Source organism: Narcine bancroftii, chromosome 11 (genome assembly GCF_036971445.1).
Source record: "Narcine bancroftii isolate sNarBan1 chromosome 11, sNarBan1.hap1, whole genome shotgun sequence".
Lineage (NCBI taxonomy): Eukaryota > Metazoa > Chordata > Chondrichthyes > Torpediniformes > Narcinidae > Narcine > Narcine bancroftii.
In genome coordinates this window covers 99,532,046-99,554,846 of record NC_091479.1, presented here as the reverse complement: position 1 = coordinate 99,554,846, position 22,801 = coordinate 99,532,046, and the positions used below count along the sequence as shown (strand labels likewise).

The 22,801-nt window shown below is 40.5% G+C and overlaps 2 protein-coding genes across 11 annotated transcripts in view; one reads left to right on the top strand and one right to left on the bottom strand.

Annotated features, from left to right (window-relative positions):
• Positions 1 to 22,801, bottom strand: part of xpot (exportin, tRNA (nuclear export receptor for tRNAs)) — a 147,151-nt gene that overhangs the window by 109,183 nt on the left and 15,167 nt on the right. The window lies entirely within an intron of this gene.
• c11h12orf56 (chromosome 11 C12orf56 homolog) overlaps positions 1 to 22,801 on the top strand; it is a 65,804-nt gene that overhangs the window by 40,934 nt on the left and 2,069 nt on the right. For 2 of the 4 annotated variants that reach the window (XM_069904231.1, XM_069904234.1), the window contains exons 7-12: positions 1,372 to 1,478; positions 2,552 to 2,641; positions 5,279 to 5,366; positions 7,244 to 7,318; positions 10,404 to 10,481; positions 19,229 to 19,407. In XM_069904231.1, coding sequence (XP_069760332.1) covers positions 1,372 to 1,478; positions 2,552 to 2,641; positions 5,279 to 5,366; positions 7,244 to 7,318; positions 10,404 to 10,481; positions 19,229 to 19,407 — 617 coding nt within the window. The remainder of the gene's footprint in view (positions 1 to 1,371; positions 1,479 to 2,551; positions 2,642 to 5,278; positions 5,367 to 7,243; positions 7,319 to 10,403; positions 10,482 to 19,228; positions 19,408 to 22,801) is intronic. The other 2 variants (XM_069904233.1, XM_069904232.1) reach the window with 2 other exon arrangements.

The window sequence follows — 22,801 nt, the reverse complement described above, 5'->3', positions numbered from 1 at the left end:
CCATCCCATGGGTTGTCTCCTCTGCTTCTCCTCCTAATCAAACATGGGGGGGGGGGGGGGGTGTTTTTCCCGTTTTCTGGTGCCCTGCACCAGTCCTCTGCTTTCCTGGAGTCTGCAATCCCTCATGGCTGTTGCCAACTTGGGTCCAGACGCCACAGTCGTGGGATTTTAAAATAAACCACCCTCGGCTTCTTTAACGGTCTGTTTATACCTGTACAGAGCCAATGGCATCGGACTGGGCGATGGACCCTGCAGGAGCGCTATGTCTCTGCTCCCTGCTCTCCAGGGATCCACACCAGCGGCAGTGCCGCTGTTACAACAGCTCTTTTCTGTCAGGGGCACAAAGAACAGTACAAGTCCTCATCCTTCTCCACCTCCCACATAACCTTCTTACATCCATGTGCTTATCTTTTTCTTTTATCTATCACAGGGGCCTGTGGTGCCTTGTGTTCGTGGGTGGTTTCCCCTCCAAGCTAAGCAGTACTTGGAGAGGAGACCATTTCAGAGCACCAGGTGCTAAAGGTTTCTGTGGGGGGGCTGGATAAAGTGGCAACTGTCTGTCTGCCTTACGGTGGACAAAAGTTAAAGAATTTCATGCATGTTACATTTCAAATGTTGTATTGCGTTCCAATAATTGAACATTTATCTAAAGAGTCTTTTAAATATTCCTATTTTACCAGCCTTCCCTGAGTGAAAAACCTACCTCTGACATCTTCCTAAACTTTCCCCCACTCGCCTTAAACAAAAAGGTGATGGCTGACTGCCCTATCCTAGCCCCTCATAATCTAAGTCCCCTCTCTTCCTCTGCCACTCCAAAAAGAAAAGCCCTCAGTCTATCAATCTTGCTTCTTATGACGTGTATACACATGCATATCATGACCACCCCCTTCACCTTAAATCTGTTTTCTGGTTACCATTTTAAAACATACTTTCCCCCTACTATGGGCAAAAGAGTTGTTAGGACGGCACGGTTAGCGCAACACTATTACAGCGCCAGCAACCTGGCTTTGAATCCAGTGCTAAGGAGTTTGTATATTCTCCTTGTGTCTCTGTGGGTTTTCCTCAGGTGCACCAATTTCCTCCCACCCTTCAAAACTAGGCATCACAGGCTTGAAGTCCGGAAGGGCCTGTTACTGTGCTGTATGTATAAATTTTTTAAAAATTAAATTAAAAATAAATTTAAAAATAACACAGCACTCCCTCAGCACGTATCCCAAAATCTCCATTCTTCTGAAGGCAGAGCAGAAATGCTGTAAACAAATCCACCGATCACCCTTGTGAGCAGCCTTGATGCATGTGTTCCAATGTTGAGGTGTACTGGATGTTTTGCCCCCACCAAAGCCTTTTCTGTCGGCTTTGATTTCTCCGCAGTCGAACGACCTGTATCCTTTCCTGATCGGGAAGCTTCAGGAGCACCTGCCTACCATGGAGTATTCAAGGGTGCGGCGAGATGGGAGCCAAGCCAAAGATGATTTGCAGTAAGTGAACCGCTTCTGTGGTTGTGCTGAGGAGAGTCAGGCAGATCTCTCCCCATCTCCACTCCCTGCTGCTCTGCATCTCTAAACTTCCGTGTTTCACTTTATACCCATCCTCCAAGCCAAGATCACCCTCGTCTTCAGAATGCGCAGTTGGACTTGAGTGGAGAAAGGGTAGCTTCTGCAAGAAGGCACAGAGGTCAAGTATATAAAATCAGGAGAGGTGGAGGCAAGATAGACTGTTGGTCTTTTTCCTTGGGTGGATTTAAGGTGGGGGGGGGGTGAATTTGCGAGCCACATTTCTTCCACAGGTGCCTGGAAGGCATTGCCAGGGGAAGGGGTGGAAATGCTTTAGAACCATTTAAGAGTGACACGTGAGCTGGCAGGAAATCAAGGGATGTGAATTTTGTCAGACAAATGGGATCAATTTAGATTGGCATCATGGTGGGCACAGACAGTGGGTCACTGTCTGTCCCGCACTGCACTGTTCCATGATGCCACCACTGATGTGTGCTCTGTTGTACCACCTACAAGGTTTCTTTTATTGTCTTGTAATAAAAATGTATCATGATATACTGTACGTCAACTTTTACCTGCTGTAAAGGTAGTCACCACAAGCATTGTCCATCAATAAGAGAAAGAAAAGCAAAAGAGAGTCTCTTCAGTGAGAGTCCATTGATTCACCTCCAGCACTCCCGCAGCCTCTGCAGCTGCAGACTCCTGTTCGATCCTTCGGTGGCCTGAGCTCCAGATTCAAACCTCCAATGCATTATGCTTCTATGTTCAGGCTGTTGTGGATCACAGGGACACTATCTTGATGGAAAATACCATGTTTCTATGAAGTGAACAGATTTCATCCATCCTGTAGGAGTGTTGTAGCAAATGTAGATTATACAGCATCCTCAGGAAGTAAAGGGTACCTTACTATTCAGACCTGCGCCCTACCTGAACCACTGAATATTTCCAGCAGTGTGTTTATTCCAGATTCCGGCATCTGGATTTTTCTGTTTCCTTTTAAATTCTCAATGCTCCTTCATGAAGATACAATGTGAATCTTTCTGGTTTTATCTGCATAGGTTTTGTATTTTAATTGTTGAAACGTTGGGTATAATGTTCAGGGAGACTGAAACGGAGCCAACACGGATGGCGCTCCTCAACACCAAAAGGTAGGTTAACTAACGATGGTTTGAAGCCAGTTTTGAGGAAAGTTACCTTAAATCATGCGTTGAGGATGTGATTTCTGCACCTTCCATGTCATGTAAATTCAGTTCAAATAATGCACGAGTAGGATATTGGTTAGACAACGCTGTGTGCAGTTCTGGTCACTGCAACCCAGGGAGCATGGAGCATTGAGAGGGGGAAGAGGGTTGATTTGCTAGAAATTTTACCTGGGGCCCCATTGTGCCTTGGCTGCCTCGCATCTCCCCTCCTCTGAGGACCGGCTGCCAGCGCAGGAGGGCCGACCCTGACCACTCTGACCCTAGTCCGTCAGAGGTCAAAACCCACACACTTCCCAAGGTGGGCCATTTCATCATCCAGAGGAAAGCCTATGCTGTGGGAATGATGCTGGATGATGCTTCCCTGTGACATCATCATGCAGACATGGGAAGTTCACAGCAAGTCATTCCATCCGTCAGCAGCAATCCTGCGCTTGGGCTGCAACTGCCCTATCATGTGATGGCCAGCCTTGACATATCCTGAGGTCACAGGGCCTGAGGGGGTCACAGGGCCTGAGGGGGTCACAGGGCCTGAGGGGGTCACAGGGCCTGAGGGGGTCACAGGGCCTGAGGGGGTCACAGGGCCTGAGGGGGTCACAGGGCCTGAGGGGGTCACAGGGCCTGAGGGGGTCACAGGGCCTGAGGGGGTCACAGGGCCTGAGGGGGTCACAGGGCCTGAGGGGGTCACAGGGCCTGAGGGGGTCACAGGGCCTGAGGGGGTCACAGGGCCTGAGGGGGTCACAGGGCCTGAGGGGGTCACAGGGCCTGAGGGGGTCACAGGGCCTGAGGGGGTCACAGGGCCTGAGGGGGTCACAGGGCCTGAGGGGGTCACAGGGCCTGAGGGGGTCACAGGGCCTGAGGGGGTCACAGGGCCTGAGGGGGTCACAGGGCCTGAGGGGGTCACAGGGCCTGAACACTGATGCTAAGCGCCATTACCCAAGCAACGAGCCAGTTCCTGCAGGAGCCCGCGGCCCGTATCTAGACCCTGGGTTGGAGGTGAGATGCGTGGCACCCTGGGCGTGAAGGTGTTCAGGGCCGGGATGTTGTTGAGCAGGGCCGTTGTTATTGTTGTTTATCTCTTGCTTTCTCTGTCCGTTTTTTTCCCCCGTTTTGTCCAAATTTTGGAGGCAGTTTCCCCCTGCCCCCCTGGGTCATATGCCTATGGCAGAAGTGATTCACCATGATGTTGCCTGCAATGGAAGGCTGTAATGATTAGGAGAGCACCCGAATATACTAATTAACCAACAGAGCCCATATGTTTTTTTTTGGAGGGTGGGAGATTCAAGAAGGGGGCTTACCCCCACCCTCTCAAGGGCTATCGACAAACGCTGACCCTGACAGTATTGGTAAAACCCTACCAAGGAACAACTAATGAAACTCTTACACCAAGGTTGGAGGAGGGATTAAATTTTAAATTTAGAGATATAACACAGTAACATGCCCTTCCAGGCCATGAATCCACGCCACCCAAATACACCCAAGTGACCAACCAACCAACCTACAACCTGTTAAGTTTTTGGAATGTGGTATTAACCTCCCTGGAATTCTGAGTGTTTATAAGGTATATACCTGCATGATCTTTCTGGAACTATCTGTGGCACATTCACCAATTCTCAACTTTTTTTCAAGCTATGGCCTCCTTGGGACTCTGTTCAAAGTTTATGGGCCCTCTTCCCTCAGAAGTAGTCAAATTTTGGTTTCTTCTGTATTTCTCACCTACTGACTACAAAAAAAACATTAAAAAAATACTTTATAATAGGCGGCATGGTTAGCGTAGTGGTTAGTGCAACACTGTTACAGCGCCAGTGACTAGGGTTCGAATATGGTGCTGTCTGCAAGGAGTTTGTATGTTCTCCGTGTATTTCCTCCAGGGGCTCCAGTTTCCTCCCACCCTTCAAAATGTAGCGGTAGATGAATGTTAATTGGGTGTCATTAGGCGGCACAGGCTCGTGGGCTAGAAGGACCTGTTACCGTGCTATATGTCTAAATTTAAATTTTAAAAATTTTTTTTGGTTCTTCCCCACCCCCCCATAAATGTGCTTTGGTTCTTGGGAGGGACATAGGACTGCTGTTGAGAATGGCTGATGTAGACCTTGATTTGCAATGGTCACGTCAGTGTCCACAGCCCAAAGAGCAGTGACCAACTCCGGATATTCTAGAGACTGCTACATTTTAAAATGGTCTGAACTGCCGTGGCCCAGCGGTGCAGCAGGTAGAACTGCTCCCTCAGCTCCCGCGACCCCACTCCAGTCCCAACCCCATGAGCTGCCTGTGTGGAGTTTACATGTTCTCTGTGACTGTGTGGGTTTTCTCTTGCACTCCAGTGCAAGAATTGCACCCAGTGGGTGAATTGGTCACTGCAAGTTGTCCCTAGTGTGTAGGTGTGTGGTAAAATGTGGAGAACAGATAGGGCAAAGAGAATGACATGGGTTTTATGGTGGGATGAGCATTTGTTAGTTGGTTGAAGGAAGGGAAATGTCATTCGTCTCCTTGGTTTGAATGGGCATAGTCTAGTGTTAAAAGGTGGTGAATTTATGTGACCTGGTAAAGCTGCATTGTTTTAATGACCTTTGTACCATTTATCAGAGGGTTGCTGGTCGTCAACCTGCTGAAGATTTTAATAAGTGGTCCACAGGTTGCCCAAGCTTCTCCTGTGATCGGCAGCAATGGTCCGGTGAGTGTGTGATCTCAGCCATTCCTCACAGTGAAGGGGTGAGTCTGCAGTAAACCCATCTCTGCAGCTCTATGAGTTCTTACAGCCATAAAACAGAGAAGCAGAAATACCATGTATACTCGTGTAAAAGATGATCTCATGTAAAAATGTTGACCCTCTATTTTTGGCCAAATAAATTTGGAATTTTCTGTATATCTCAATGCGACAGTCGACCCTAGACTCTCATCGCAGCTCCTTCCCCTCCCTCAGCCCTGTCCCCTCCCTCAGTACCCTGCTCCTTGCTCTGGGCCTTGCCCGGTTCCGCCCCCAGGGGGTGTGCGTCTTGCAGTAAAACTGCGGATAACAAACCCAGTGCTGTATTGAAAGTCCAGCTCTTGGTTATTATTGTAATTACACAGGTAGAATTTAACGGTTCATATTAGTAATGTTGCAGTCAGTTCAGTATCAGAAATTTGATCATTTAAAACTGGAATAAAAGGTACCAAAAACACTAAGGAGGTGGACTTGTGTTCTCCTATACCTGTTCAATATCAATTAAAACTGTGCTCTGCCACTGACCTCTCACCTTTAACCCTCAGCTCTGACCCCTGACTCTCCAAGCCAGTGCTGTAAGATTCTGCCATCTGGTAGGCAACTTGTGCACTTTCTTCAATGCTAGGGGTTCAAACGGCAAGTAAACAGCACTGGAAAATGCTGCAAATATTCAGCAGGTCAGGCAGGGTCTATGGAGATGGAAACCGACATTAAGAGCTGTCATATTTTCACCTCTTCCTGCATCAGAAAGACCTAATGAAATGATTAGCCATGTTGATTTATAGTTTTAAAGTTATTTTAACTGGGGTTAATCATAAATCAAGGACAAGTCACTTAATTAACTAATTTTTAAACCCATTTTAGCTGCACTAATATACTGGCTCAAGTTATTACAATTTTAATTACATCAAGAAAAGCTGTAAATGTCAAGAGAAAGAGAACTCTGCTGTTCTGGTACATTGAAGGTTTTGCATCTGTGATTATTCAAATAACCTTCATTAAAATTTCAAATGTAATTCCCATCTTACAACAGTAATTATACTTCATTATGAAATCTCTTGGGACAACCCAGGCCCAAGTAATTTGATTATAAGTGCATTATTTCAAACTTTGATTGTCAGAATACCTACATGATATCACATACAACCCTGAGATTCTTTCTCCTGCAGGTGAGGCAGAATTACCACTTATTGGTGGTGCAAAAAAAAACTGTACACGATGTGCACATGTAAACAAATAATGTAAACAAACTGCAATACAGGGAGGGAAAAAAAATCAAAAAAGTGCAAAAGTAAGAGTCCTTAAATGGAGTCTGATGGTGGAGGTGTAGCAGGTGCTCCTGAACCTAGTGGTGCAAGTTTTGAGGCATATATACCTCTTTCTTGATGGTAGCAGCAAGAACAGAATGTGTGATGGGTGGTGTGGGTCTTTGATGATTGCTGCTGCTCTCTGATGGTGACGTTCCCTGTAGATGATCTCGATGGTGGGCAGGAAAGATCCTCCAAGAGGTTGACTCTTAAGAACTTAATTTGCTCACCCTCTCCACTATGATTTCTTCTTTCTGCAATACATCCAGTACAGTTTTGACTACTCTTTAGTCTCAATTCCCTGATAGTGAAGTGAAAATTCCTTTATTTACTTAGTTATAGTGTGATTACTTTAGCATATATTTAATGAGCAATATATTCTAATTGTCTGGAAATGGAGATGAAATTGGGTATAGTTGCAGACTTGGCCCATGGCCTTTGTGTGCAGGTACTTATGTTAGTTTGCAATGTGAATTCATATTTGTAAAATTTAATTAACACTGTGTTCTGGCTTTTGGGCTTGCTTATCTCTTGCAGCTTCAGAAACTCCTGTGGGAATATAGTGATGCGGTGATATCTGCTCTATATGAAATCTTCCTAATAACTCATCAGGTGAGTGGAATGTGTTGGACGTCTATCACCCTTGATTTCAATGTTTCGCCTGTGCTCGTTCTTCAGGCACCACCTTTGTGATGAGTTAATATCTGCAGGGGAACACAGGAAATCCACAGTGGTTCTGGTCTTCAGGAGGAGCTGGGTGGGTGGGATGGGGGCAAAGATTTTCGGAGAGTGAAGGCGGGGATTCAGATTTAAAGTAGTTTAAAGTTGTCAGTAAAACATTACCCTCTTGTCCTGTATGTACGTGTGTGTTTTGTAGCAATATTTGTTTTTTCTGTTAGTATCTGCATATGTGTATCTGTGTGTTTTGTATTTTGTGTGCATATTTTGTATCTTTGTGTGTGTGCGTGCCTTTTTTAAACTGGGTGCATGTGAAGGTGTATGCATTTTGTATCTGTATGCAGGTGTGCGTACTGTCTGCAGTTCCCACATTGTTCTCATTAGCCTTCTCAAAGCCTGGAGTGGAAACAAATCATCCTCATTCCCCAGGAGCTGCCTGAGGTGGAGTCAAGTTGTGTGTCCGTATCTCTGTGGCAATACTGTGTATGTGTGTGTCTCTGTGCACGTGTGTGTATATGTGAGAGAGAGAACATCTCTGTCTGCAAGTGCCTGTGGTGTGTCCTGGCTTCAGGAGTGAGGCTCCTTCACCATCTGATATTTCTCTCTCCGGCGTTGCTTCACAAGGACTTTAATAAGTTTAAATCCCTAAACTGGCAGAAACAAAATGAATTCAGTGCTTTGGTCTGGAAGAGCAAGGTGCCAGAATCATCTAGTCAGTTACCATGGTAACAGGGCAATAAAATCCTGTTACTAAGGCAAGTCTAATGAATCTGGCCTTTATCTCTTTGGACAGGATTTTAACATAACACTGAGAAATGATTTTGACCTTAATTATGGGAAAGAATGATCTATTGTTGTTAAACCCTTCTAACAATACCAAGTAATTCTGTTTAAAAAGAATGGCAGTTTGGAACAATGCAATCCAGTATGAGAGAACAAGGATAGTGTAGGGTTTTTTTAATGGCTTAGCATCTGACTTCCATCTCCTAATCCTCACTTGGGACCCTCCCCCAGCTATTATCCCCATTTCTGTATGTATTTTAACATTTAAGAAAAAATTTGGATGGGTATGTGGATGGGAGATGGACTGGGAGCAGGTTAATGGGATTAGACAAAAAAATGTTTTGGCACAGACTAGAAGCGTCGAAGGGGCCTGTTTCTGTGCTTTAATATTCTATAGTTATAATTTTATTTTTTTATCTTAGTTTTGATAGAGGGTTTTGACTTGAAACCTTGTCTGACCATTTTTCTCCCGCTGAGTTCCTCCAGCAATCCTGTGTCACCTCGCCGGGAACTGTTGGCTTCACACCAGCCACCTGGCTGTGGATGCCAAGGGCATAAAGCTCTGATTGTTCTCCATCACATTCTCCTCCTGATAATGACACCATCACTTGCCCCATCAGCCCTCCTGCCTTGGAAGAGTCTGAGGTTCTTGCAGTGACAACTTCAGGACCCACAGAAGTGGAGGGAGTAGGGTGTTGGGGGAAGGGTGAGAGGGTGTTGGGGAAATGAGGGGTAAGTACTTGAGCCACCAAGAAGTGTTAAAGTCAGAAGAAGTGATGATGTGCTGTGCTCAGATCTCATTCAGTTTATAGGGCACAAGCATTCTACCCACATTACAGGGCAGCACCAAGAGTGCTGCCCCTTCAGAGGAGTTGTCTTTGGGATGAAATCTGAAGCAGAAGGCCCTGCTTTCCCTTGTCACCAATTTAAAAGAAAGCAGCCAGTTATCTTGGTCTTGTGGTGAAACACGAAAGTCTGCAGACACTGTGGTTGCAGAAATGCTAGAGGAACTCAGCAGATCTCACAGCATCCTTAGGAAGTAAAGATGTACAGTAAAACACCTGGTGTCCAGAATTCAAGCAACTAGCAAATAAAAAAAATCTGTATATTAGACTTGTCTAGTGATCAAAAATCAGCAGATCATAAAGTAATGAATAGTTTTAGTTGGGCATTGTAAGAATAAATCTCAAGCCACCAGAAAATACACTTATCCAGAATCTACCAATCCCATAGGTGCTGGATACCAGGAGTTTTACTGGGTAAAAGAGGGGCTCAGGTCCAAAGCATTGGTTATACAGTATGTCCATACATCCTATGGACACTGTAAGACCTGCTGAGTTCCTCCAGCATTTCTGTGTTTTCACCCTGGATGTGCCCAACTTTCCTCCCTCCATCAAGAGATTATCCAGACATTTTGCATTACCAGGTTTCCTTATAGTGCCTTCTCATTTAGAAGGAAGCCATTCAGCCCATTTCAGAACTATCCCATCAGGTGAGGTCAGCGTAGAAAAGGGAAAGAGGGAACATTTGGGCTTCTGAAAAACAGGGTGGATAAGTCCCCAGGTCCAGATGGGCTTTTCTCTGAGTCACTATGGGAAGAGAATGCTGGGATGTTGACAACGATCTTTGTGTCCTCCCTGGCTACAGGAGAGATGGCAAATATTCCATTGATTAATGAAGGTTATGGGGAGAATCCTTGGAATTGTAGACCAGTGAGTCTTGTGTCAGTGGTGGGCATATTGTTGGAGAGGATTCTTAGGGACAGGATTTATGAGCATTTGGAGAAGCACATCTTATGAGAGATGGTCAGGATGCAGGGAGTACTTACAAACTCCTTGAGACAGTGGTGGATTCAACCCAGGTCGTTGGCACTGTAATAGTATTTAAATTTAGACATACAACATGGTAACGGGTCCTTCCAGCCCACAAGCCTGTGCCACCTAAATATCCCAATTAACCTACAACCCCAGTACATTTTAAAGGGTGGAGGAAACCAGAACATCCAGAAGCATGCAACATGGAGAGAATATACAAACTCCTCACAGACAATGCCAGATTCAAACCTGGATCACTTGCGCTGGAATAGGGTCGTGCTGTGCTGCCCCATAGCAACCAAATTCTCTGTATAATCAGTTAAGCATGACAACAAAAGTATGTTTTTTCCTTATTCTTCAAAGGGAAGATTTAACCGTTCTTGATTTGAGTCAAAATTAAAGTCTTGTAATAATCTTGACAGGGAAACTGGGGTTCAGGCTCGGGGAACTTGATGACAGTGGGATGGTTAATGTTCACTCTGCAAGAACTTCCAGCCATGGTAAGTATCATCTCATCATCTTTCCACAGGGGAACCTGTCCATTCTTGCTATTGGGTAAGCAACCATTACATTGCCCCAGATCAGTAAACAGACAAGGGGCAGGAGAACCTTTTACAAGAATCCTGTAACTGACTGAATCATTCCAAAATATTTATGTACATGTATTTTAAATTGTTTCCCTCTTTATATGTGTGATTATTATTGTATGTGTTCTGAAGAAAATCTGTTTCATTTGATTGTCTATGTACAGCCAGATGATAATAAACTTGATCTATGATTTACTACAAAGAACACAGGGCAACTTTGCTATGTTCAACTCATAGAGAAGCTGGTGACCTGGTTTTACAGGAAGGATGAGGCAACAATGGAGTTAGTGCAGAGGAGACTCATCTGCATGTGGCTAGGAATGGAGGTGGTCATTTGAATTTGTATCAGAATTTATATTATCATGAAAATTATTGTTTTGTGGCAGCGTTACAGTGCAAATATTGCGATTAAAATTACTTTTTAAAAAGCAAAGAATAAGTGAGGTAGCATCTGTGATCCATTCAGAAATCTGATGGAAGATGGAGAGAAGCTGTCCTTGAACTCTTGGGTGTTTTTCTTCATCTTTCCCAATGGTAGCAGTGTGAGGAGGGTGGTGGCGAAGGTCCTTGAGGATGGAGGCTGCTTTCTTAAGGCACTTACTCTAGTAGATGTCCTCAATGGAGTGCAGACTGATGCTCGTGATGGTGCATCAGTGCATTGGCACGTCCATAGCCGACAGTGATGCAAGCAGCCATAATGCTCTCCACGGTACACATGTATAATTTCGCAAGTTTTTGGTAATATATCAAATCTCCCCACAAAGTATAGGTGCTGATGAGCTTTCTTCATGATTGCATCAACTTGGAGGCCCCAGGACAGATCCTCAGAGATTTTGACACCCAGGAATTTGAAGTTCTTGACACTTTCCAGTAGGAGAGTCCAGAATATTTCTCACTAGAATAGGAGGCTGAGGGCTGAACATATAGAGGCTTTAAAATTAGGAAGGGCATAGGTAGAATTGATAGATGGTCAGAGGAGTCTAGAACTAAGGGGGCAAAGATTTAAGATGCGAGGGGAGAAATTTACAGAACTTCTGAGGGGTAGGTTTCTCACACAGGGTGGTGGTGGAGGGAGGTGCAATGATTCATGTTTAAAAGGCATTTGGACAGGTACATGTTAATGGGGGTCAACTACAGGACCAGTGTAGATGTACATCGTGGTCAGAATGGATAGGATGGGCTGTTCCTGTGCTCGATGATCCTATTACTTCTTCATGAAATAGGGCATCCATTGGAGGGCCATTTATTGCCCAATGCACATTCCTTTTTTTTTAATTTTTTTTATTTTTCACACTATAAACCACATTGATCAAGATGCATACATTTTTCTTTTCAAATATATACAGTCATTTTCTCCCTCCCCTCCCTCTTCCCATCCCACCCTCCCTACCTCCCCTCCCATTCATTCAAAGTTCAGAATCTAAGATACATTAAACCCGTCAAACAATGTTGTCACTCAATAAAAATAAACAAGAAGTTCCACTGAGTCAATGTCTTTTCATTTCCTTCTCCTTCTGTCATTTTAGGTGGCAGATGTCCCCGGTAGGTTTTCTCTATTGTGTTTCATGTATGGCTCCCATATTTGTTCAAATATTGTAATATTATTTCTTAAATTAGATGTTATTTATTCTAATGGAATACATTTATTCATTTCTATATACCATTGTTGTATTCTCAAGTTATCTTCAAATTTCCAGGCTGACATAATACATTTTTTTGCTACAGCTAGGGCTATCCTAACAAATCTTTTTTGTGCACCATCCAAATCAATTCCAAATTCTTTGTTTTTTATGTTACTTAGGAGGAAGATCTCTGGGTTTTTTGGTATATTGCTTTTTGTGATTTTATTTAATATCTGGTTTAGATCTTCCCAAAATATTTTCACTTTCTCACATGTCCAAATTGCATGAATTGTTGTTCCCATTTCCTTTTTACAGCAAAAACATCTGTCAGATACTGTTGGGTCCCATTTATTTAACTTTTGAGGTGTAATGTATAGCCTGTGTATCCAGTTATATTGTATCATACGTAACCTCGTGTTTATTGTATTTCTCATAGTTCCAGAGCATAACTTCTCCCATGTTTCCTTCTTTATCTTTATGTTTGGATCTTGTTCCCATTTTTCTTTAGTTTTACCATTTGTTTCCTCATTCTCCTTTTCTTGTAGTTTAATATACATGTTTGTTATAAATTTTTTGATTATCATTGTGTCTGTAATCACATATTCAAAATTACTTCCCTCTGGTAACCTCAGACTGCTTCCCAATTTGTCCTTCAGTTAGGATTTCAGTTGGTAGTATGCCAACACTGTATCTTGAGTTATATTATATTTATCCTTCATTTGTTCAAAGGATAATAATTTATTTCCTGAAAAGCAATTTTCTATTCTTTTAATCCCTTTTTTCTCCCATTCTCTAAAGGAAAGGTTATCTATTGTAAAAGGGATTAGCTGATTTTGCGTCAGTATTAGTTTTGGTAATTGGTAATTTGTTTTATTCCTTTCTACATGAATCTTCTTCCAAATATTGAGCAGATGATGTAATACTGGAGAATGCCTACGTTGTACCAATTTTTCATCCCATTTATATATGTTCAGGTATCTTCTCCCCTATTTTATCTAGTTCTAATCTAGTCCAATCTGGCTTTTCCCTTGTTTGATAAAAATCTGATAGGTATCTTAATTGTGTGGCTCTATAATAATTTTTAAAGTTTGGCAGTTGTAAGCCTCCTTTTTTATATAATTCTGTTAATTCATATAGTGCTATCCTCGGTTTCCCCCCTTTCCATAAAAATTTCCTTATTATTTTCTTTAACTCCTTGAAGAATTTCTCCGTCAAGTGTATTGGCAATGCCTGAAATAGGTATTGTATCCTTGGGAAAATGTTCATTTTAATACAATTTATCCTTCCTATTAGTGTTAGTGGTAAGTCTTTCCAATGCTCTAAGTCGTCCTGTAATTTTTTTCATTAGTGGATAATAATTGAGTTTATATAGATGGCCGAGGTTTTTATTTATTTGTATACCTAGGTATCGTATTGCTTGCATTTGCCATCTGAATGGTGATTCTTTCTTAAATTTTGAGAAATCCGCATTATTCATTGGCATTGCTTCACTTTTATTTGCGTTAATCTTGTAACCCGACACTTCTCCATATTCCTTCAATTTCTTATGTAATTCTTTTATTGATATTTCTGGTTCTGTTAAGTATACTATAACGTCATCTGCAAATAAACTGATTTTATATTCCTTGTCTTTTATTTTATTTTCTGTTCTTTTCAATTCTGCTAGTGGTTCTATAGCTAACGCGAACAATAAGGGTGATAGTGGGCATCCCTGCCTTGTTGATCTGCTTAAGTTAAATTGCTTTGATATATATCCATTTACTGTCACTTTCGCCAATGGCCCCTTATATAATGCTTTAATCCAATTAATATACTTCTCTGGTAAACTGAATTTTTGTAATTCTTTGAATAAATAATTCCATTCTACTCTGTCAAAGGCCTTCTCTGCGTCTAAAGCAACTGCTACTGTTGGAGCTTTATTCCCTTCTACTGCATGAATTAAGTTAATAAATTTACAAATATTGTCTGTTGTTCATCTTTTTTTAATAAATCCAGTTTGGTCTAGATTTACTATTTTTGGTACATAGTCGGCTAATCTGTTTGCTAATAGTTTAGCTATTATCTTATAATCTGTGTTAAGTAAAGATATTGGTCTATATGACGCTGGTGCGAGTGGATGGTTCCGTCTTTGGTATTACTGTAATTATTGCTGTTTTGCATGAATCTGGTAAGCTTTGTGTTTTGTCAATCTGGTTGATTACTTCCAGGAGGGGAGGAATTAATAAATCTTTAAATGTTTTATAGAATTCTATTGGGAATCCATGCTCTCCTGGTGTTTTATTATTTGGTAGTTTTTTTATTATCTCTTGTATTTCTACTATTTCAAATGGTTCTGTTAATTTATTTTGTTCCTCTATTTGTAATTTTGGTAGTTCAATTTTAGTTAAAAATTCATCTATTTTGTCTTCTTTCCCTTCGTTTTCAGTTTGGTATAATTGTTCGTAGAATTCTCTAAAGTTTTCATTGATCTCCGTTGGATGATATGTGATTTGTTTGTCTTTTTTCCTTGATGCCAATACCATTCTCTTAGTTTGTTCTGTCTTAAGCTGCCATGCTAGAATTTTGTGTTTTTTCTCCTAGTTCATAATATTTGTTTTGTCTTCATTATGTTCTTCTCCACCTTATATGTTTGTAGTGTTTCATATTTTATTTTTTATCTGCCAATTCTCTTCTTTTAGTTGTGTCTTCCTTCATTGCTAATTCTTTTTCTATATTTACTATTTCCCTTTCCAACTGCTCTGTTTCCTGATTGTAGTCCTTCTTCATCTTGGTTACATAACTCATTATTTGCCCTCTGATGAACGCTTTCATTGCGTCCCATAGTATAAACTTATCTTTCACTGATTCCGTATTTATTTCAAAGTACATTTTAATTTGTCTTTCAATTAATTCTCTAAAATCCTGGCTTTTAAGGAGCATGGAGTTTAATCTCCATCTATACATTCTTGGAGGGATGTCCTCTAACTCTATTGTCAATATCAGGGATGAGTGGTCCGATAATATTCTAGCTTTATATTCTGTTTTTCTTACTCTGTCTTGCATACGAGCTGATAACAGGAATAGGTCTATTCTTGAGTATGTTTTATGTCTACCCGAATAATATGAATATTCCTTTTCCTTTGGGTGTTGTTTCCTCCATATATCCAAAAGTTGCATTTCTTGCATCGATTTAATTATAAATTTGGTTACTTTGTTATTTCTGTTAATTTTTTTCCCAGTTTTATCCATGTTTCAATCCAAATTAAGGTTGAAATCCCCTCCTATTAGTATGCTCCCTTGCGTGTCTGCTATCTTCAAAAAAATATCTTGCATAAATTTTTGATCTTCTTCGTTAGGTGAATATACATTGAGTAAATTCCAAAACTCCGAATATATCTGACATTTTATCATTACATATCTCCCTGCTGGTTCTATTATTTCCTCTTCTATTTTAATTGGTACATTTTTACTGATTAATATAGCTACTCCTCTAGCTTTTGAATTATATGACGCTGCTGTTACATGTCCTACCCAATCTCTCTTTAATTTCTTGTGCTCCATTTCAGTTAAATGTGTTTCTTGCACGAATGCTATATCAATTTTTTCTTTTTTCAGTAAATTTAGCAGTTTCTTCCTTTTGATTTGGTTATGTATTCCGTTAATATTTAAAGTCATATAGTTCAACGTACCCATTTCATACTTTGTTTATCTTTCCTTTCCGTTTCCTCATCATCACCTTTCCTTCTTATCCATTTCTGCTTTCTTGTTTTGAACACTTTATAAGACAACATTTCTAAAACATCAAACATTTCCCTTATTCTCCTATCTAAAATTTCTTTAACCCCACTATCTCCTCCCCACCCAGCCCCCCCAGAAAAGATTTTAATTTTGATATATAACAAAGGTCACTCTCTTAATTCCTTCCTTACTTCCTCTCTTCCCTTTCTTTCCCTTATTAATTCTTATCTATACTCTATATATTTTCCTTTAAATACGGATACACTCATGTACACACATATGTACATACACACACACACACACCCATATACACACATACATATAGTTCGTGGTCATTTTTACTCTTGTTACATGTCTTCATCTCTCTGCCTGTTTTGTAGTTGTTCTGCAAATTTTCGTGCTTCCTCCGGATCCGAGAATAGTCTGTTTTGCTGCCCTGGAATAACTATTTTAAGTACCTCTGAGTACTTTAGCATAAATTTATATCCTTTTTTCCATAGGATCGCTTTTGCTGTATTAAACTCCTTTCTCTTCTTCAGGAGTTCAAAACTTATGTCTGGATAGAAAAATTTTTTTTGACCTTTGTATTCCAGTGGCTTTTTGTCTTCTCTTATTTTCTTCATTGCTTTCTCCAATATATTTTCTCTTGTTGTATATCTTAGGAATTTTACTAAAATGGATCTTGGTTTTTGTTGTGGCTGTGGTTTCGGGGCTAATGTTCTATGTGCCCTTTCTATTTCCATTTCTTCCTGTAATTCTGGTCTTCCTAGGACCCTGGGGATCCAATCTTTTATAAATTCTCTCATATTCTTGCCTTCTTCATCTTCCTTAAGGCCCACTATCTTTATATTATTTCTTCTATTATAATTTTCCATTATATCTATCTTCTGAGCTAACAGCTCTTGTGTCTCTTTAACTTTTTTATTAGATTCTTCTAATTTCTTTTTTAAGTCCTCTACTTCCATTTCTACGGCTGTTTCTCATTCTTCCACCTTGTCCACTCTTTTTCCTATATCTGACATGACCATCTCTAATCTATTCATTTTTTCTTCTGCACTTTTAATTCTTTTTATTTCACTAAATTCTTGTAATTGCCATTCTTTTATTGATTCCATATATTCTTTAAAAAAAATATCCATTGTCTTGCCTTTCCCTTCTTCCATTTCTCTATGTTCTTCTTCCTCTGGGTTGGTCATCTGTTGTTTCCTTGTTTTCTTTTTACTCTCTTCTTGTTCTCGTTATTTTCTATGTTCTCTTCCTGTTGTTGTATTGCAGCTGTCATTCTCAGCTGTGGAGATAGACTCCTCAGCTGGTCCCCCCTCCCGTCAGTGTTTTTTTTTTGTCATGCGCGGTTGCGCACTTTTGCTTGGCTCCGCGAGCCATTTTTGTAGTCCCGAGCTCGGGACTTCAACTGACCTTAGGGAGCGGGCTCCTCTCTCCGCGGCGGGCCTCCTTGGATAGGTAAGGCCTTCACCTTCTTCTTCTGACGTTCTTTCTTCTTCTCTTCTTCCCGTTGCTTTCGACTTTTCTTTCTTCGCTGCCATTTTCTTCCCACTTTTACTTTCACTTTGTTTTAATTTTGATGTTTGTGCCTTTGTGTTTTGTGTGTTTTTTTTAAGCTTTTCCGGAGAGTTCCCTGACCGGCCACTACTCCATCACGTGACTCCTCTCAATGCTCATTCCTCTTGAAATAGGATGGTGAGTTTCCTTGAACAACCACTGTCCTATGAAATGGCTCCCATTGTGCTTTTGGGGAAGGTTCAGCATCTCAAGCCAGTGATGATAGAGTAATAGGATCAATTTGAAGATATAATAACAGATACATTTGTTGTTAATAAATTTATTATTAATATGTATATAAAATTACAAGAGACTGTAAAGAAAAAAGATTTATATAAATCAAAAATCCAATGGGAGAAAGATTTAAATACACAAATTCAGGAGATTTAGTCAAAATTATGAAAGTGTTACAAATACAGTAAATGTTACCTATCAAATGGTTCAATATAACTTTCTTCATCAGTTGTATTATACTCCATGTAAGTTAAATGGACTTAATCCTAAGTATTCAAATAAGTGTTTTGAATGTGTGAAAGAAATAGTGACTTTTTTGCATTCAGGTGGTCCTGTGAAAAAGTGGAAAGGTTTTAGAGTGAACTGAGTTTACTATTAGGGCAAATTCTGAAGATAAAGATACCAGAGGATCCAAGAATATTTTTACTTTGAGATATTTATGAAAAGGATATAAAATTGAAATTGGACAAATACCAAGAAACATATTTAAGTTTTGCAATAGCAACTGCAAAGAAATGTATGGCGATATCAAGGAAAGATGAGAGAGAAGTGTTATTAAGCAGATGGTATAATGAGATACAAAATTGTAAACCTTTAGAAAAAATTACATATAGTTTAAGGAATAGAGTTGAAATTTTTTATAGTATTTGGAAACCATATATGGATTTTATGGATAATTTTCCATCCACCTCTTTTATCTTATCCACTCCTCTTAATTAATAATTTTCTATGCTAATATTATTGTATATTAAGAGGTAGGTGTTTCTTTTCTTACTTTTGGGTGGGAGGGGGGATGGGGAGAAAACTATAAAAGTTTTTTTATCTCATTGGCTATGGATATTTGATTAATGTTTTATTCATTTTTTTTCATGTAATGATGCAAACAATTAAATTAAATAAAAAAAATTTTAAAAATACTTATCCCAGGCAGGATAAGTGGTACCCTCATTTTCCCACTTGCTTTCGTCTCCACACCCTGCAATGTCTTGGTGCAGATGTTCCTGCGGTCGACCAGGTGGGCTTTAATGTTATTGAGATAATATTTAGAGGGAAGCTGGGAGTAGTAGTAATGAACAGGCAGCACAGTTAGTGAAGTGGTTAGCACAACACTATTACAGCGTCAGAGACCTTGGTTCAAATCCGATGTCGTCTGTAAGGAGTTTATACACTCTCCCCGTGACCGCACGAGTTTCCTCTGGGCGCTCCAGTGTTTTCTCCAATGTTCCAAAGATGTATGGGCTTAGAAGGCTAATTAGTCACATTTGGGCAGTGGTTCGTGGGCTGGAAGGGCTGTATCTCTAATTCAGAAACACAAATTAAAAATAGCAAAGGGAGGGGATGCTGACATGTATTTTCCTTAAAATCTAACCATTGATATTTCACTGAGATATTCCCAACTTTCTACACCCTCTCCACAGGGACTCTACTTGGAGAAATGTGCTGTTCTGGTCAATAACACAGATTCTTGACTTGGTGCCTTTCTTTATCATTCTGTTCCTTGAGTTCTGTTGTACGTTTCTGTTGCAGTTATTTTTCATCGACCATATGATGAAGCGCATTATTAAGATGGTCCTGCCTCCATTTCATCTCATGACCCCCACTGAGGCGTTGCTTTTCTTCCAACAATTCTACATCCTCAACACCTGCGTTCAGTATGGCAGCAGCTTGGCAGAGCATGTCAGGAATAAATACAGCGAGGAATTCAGGTAAGGAGAGGCTGCCATACGTCTCCTTGCTCGTGGGCCTTCCCCTTTTCCACTCAATGAATGGAAAAGGAGGAAGAATTACTTTTTTGTAGTTAACGAGTTGAATCTCTGAAAATGGAAATTTCAAATTGCACCTGATGTTGACTTTCAATCATTTTGCATGCAAGAACAGAAGTGACATCTCCAGGCTCATTTCCTTAGAACTATGCATTTTTTTCCAGCACAGGAGGCCATTCAGTTGATGTGAACTTGACCATTACATGAGATTTATGTCAGGTTCAGTGAGTCCAAACACAGGCTAATAAACAAAGAATGATCTTTATTGTACCAACGGGGAAATTGTAATGGAGAAGATGCAAAGCAACACTTGATTCTAAAATTATATAGGCATTCACATTGGATACAGCGATCTCTGATACCAGTGGCTGCCTAATATTTGGTTGCTAGCACATTCTTATAAAACAGGGACCACACACTCTCTCTTTGGGGTGCAGCTACAGTCCCACTCTCAGTGTAGTGCACACCTTACCAATGACTTCTCCTGTGATGTTCATAGTTCACGATCTAATGTGGAGTAGCATTTGTAGTCAGGGCCAAGGAGCAAAGACTCTGGTCAGCTGCACATGGTGGGCTTAAAAAGTGCAGTAAGCTGGGGACTCCAACACAGGTAATCACTAAGTGATTTAAAGGGGCCAATGGTCAGGTATGCACTAATGGGTGGACAGAGTTCAAACTTGATTGGCAGATGATGTAATTTCCGACTAGGTTTCAGACTGAGAGGCCACATGACCCTCCACAATCCACATTACACTTGACCCACTGTGTATAGCAGCATTTTTTTTTTTTTTAATTTTTTTTATTTTTCACACCATAAATCACATTAGCCATGATATACACAATTTCTTTTTCACACATATACAGTGACTTTTTCTCCCCCCCCCCCTTTCCTCCCAAACCACCCCCCCCACCCCCCCTCTCATCCATTTTAGGTATACAATCTAGGTTGCATTAATCCAGTCAGACAATGTTGTCATTCAACAAAATTACACCAGAAATTCTACTGAGTCCATTCTTTTCTTTCCTTCTCCTTCCATCAACTTAGGTAATGTTTGTCCCCGGTAGGTTTTCGCTATTGTATTTAATGTAAGGCTCCTATACTTGTTTGAATATTTCAATATTATTTCTTAACCAATATGTTATTTTTTCTAATGGAATACATTTATTCATTTAAATTTGGTAGTTTATTCCTTTTAATTTGGTTATGTATTCCATTAATATTTAAAGACATATAGTTCAGCGTAGCCCTTTTATATTTTGTTTATCTTCTCTTTCCGTTTTTCCATCATTACCTTTCCTCCTTTTCCATTTCTGTTTTCTTATTTTCAACTCTTTATAAGACAACATTCCTACAACATCCAACATTTTCCTTATTCTCCTATTTCTATCTTATTTATTCCCAATCTCCCATTCACCTCCTGAGTTGTCCTTTATCCCTTGTCGGACAACCACATCTCCCCTCTCCATTTGGATTTGCGAATCCACTCGCAAGCGTCAACTGATTTTGCAGTGACCGCTATTTCCCCCCACCCCGCCTCCCCCAGAAAAGATTTCACTTTTCATATGTCACAAAGGTCACTCTTTTAATTCCCTCCTTATTCTCTCTATTCCATTACCTTCCCTTATTAATTCTTGTCTATACTATCTATATTTTCCTCTAAGTACAGATACATTCACGTATGCTCCTTGTCTCTATTCACTCTTATACCTCTTTACCCGCATACATATCAATCGTGATCATTTTTACTCTCATTACCCGTCTTCATCCCTCAGTCTATTTTTGTCTTTACCCACATACATATCAATTGTGATCATCTTAACTCTCATTACCCGTCTTCCTCCCTCAGTCTATTTTTGTAATTGTTCTGCAAATTTTCGTGCTTCTTCTGGATCCGAGAATAGTCTGTTTTGTTGTCCTGGAATAAATATTTTCAATACCGCTGGATGCTTTAGTATAAATTTATACCCTTTCTTCCATAAAATCGCCTTTGCTGTATTGAACTCTTTTCTCTTCTTTAGGAGTTCAAAACTTATATCTGGATAAATGAAGATTTTTTGCCCTTTATACTCCAGTGGTTTGTTGCCCTCTCTTACTTTTTCCATTGTCTTCTCCAGTACCTTTTCTCTTGTAGTATATCTTAGGAATTTTACTACAATAGATCTTGGTTTTTGTTGTGGTTGTGGTTTAGAGGCCAATACTCTATGTGCCCTTTCTATTTCCAATTCTTGCTGTAGTTCTGGACATCCTAGGGTCTTAGGGATCCACTCTTTTATAAACTCCCTCATATTCTTGCCTTCTTCATCTTCCTTAAGGCCCACTATCTTTATGTTATTTCTTCTGTTATGGTTTTCCATTGTATCTATTTTTTGAGCTAGTAGTTCTTGTGTCTCTTTAGTTTTTTTATTAGATTTCTCCAATTTCTTTTTTAAGTCTTCTACCTCCATTTCTGCTGCTACTGCCCGCTCTTCCATCTTGTCCATTTTCTTTCCCATTTCTGTTAAGGTCATCTCCATTTTATTTATTTTCTCTTCTGTGTTGTTTATTCTTTTTCTTAAATCCTTAAATTCCTGTGTTTGCCATTCTTTAAATGATTCCATGTATCCTCTAATAAGAGCAAGTATATCCTTTACCTTGCCTCTCTTTTCTTCTTCTATTTCACCATACTCTTCCTCTTCTTCTTCCTCTGGGTTGGCCATCTGTTGTTTCTTTGTTGCCCTTTCCTCCTCTTCTTTCTTGTTTCTGTTGTCTTCTGTGGTCTCTTCTTGCTGCAGGTGTTCTGCAGCTGTCGTTGCCGGCTGTGGAGATCGACTCCCCAGCTGGTCCCCCCTCCCGTCGGTGTGTTTTTTTTCATTCGCATCGCGCATGCGCGAAACTTCGCGCATGCGCGGTTGCGCACTTTTACTCGGCTCTGCGAGCCATTTTTGTAGTCCATTATTTACCGACCTGAGGGAGCGGGTTTCTCTCTCCGCAGCGGGCCTCTTCGGACAGGTAAGGCCTTCACCTTTTTCCTCCTTTGTCTTCTCTTCCTCTCTTCTTACCGTTGCTTTCGACTTTTCTTTTTTTGTCGCCATCTTCTTTCCACCTTTATACTCACTTTTCTGTAACTTTTATTTCTGTGCCTTTGTGTTTTCTCTTGTTTTTCCCGACTTTTCTGGAGAGGGCTGGAGTTCACCGTCCGGCCACTACTCCATCGCGTGACTCCTCCGTATAGCAGCATTTTCAAGGTTTATATATAACCTCTAAGACCAAGACATTTAAAGCCTTCAGCCCCTCTTCACACAAACATGTCTGTTTTATTTGGTAGGCTGCTAAAGGATGTTCTGACAGTCAATGTTG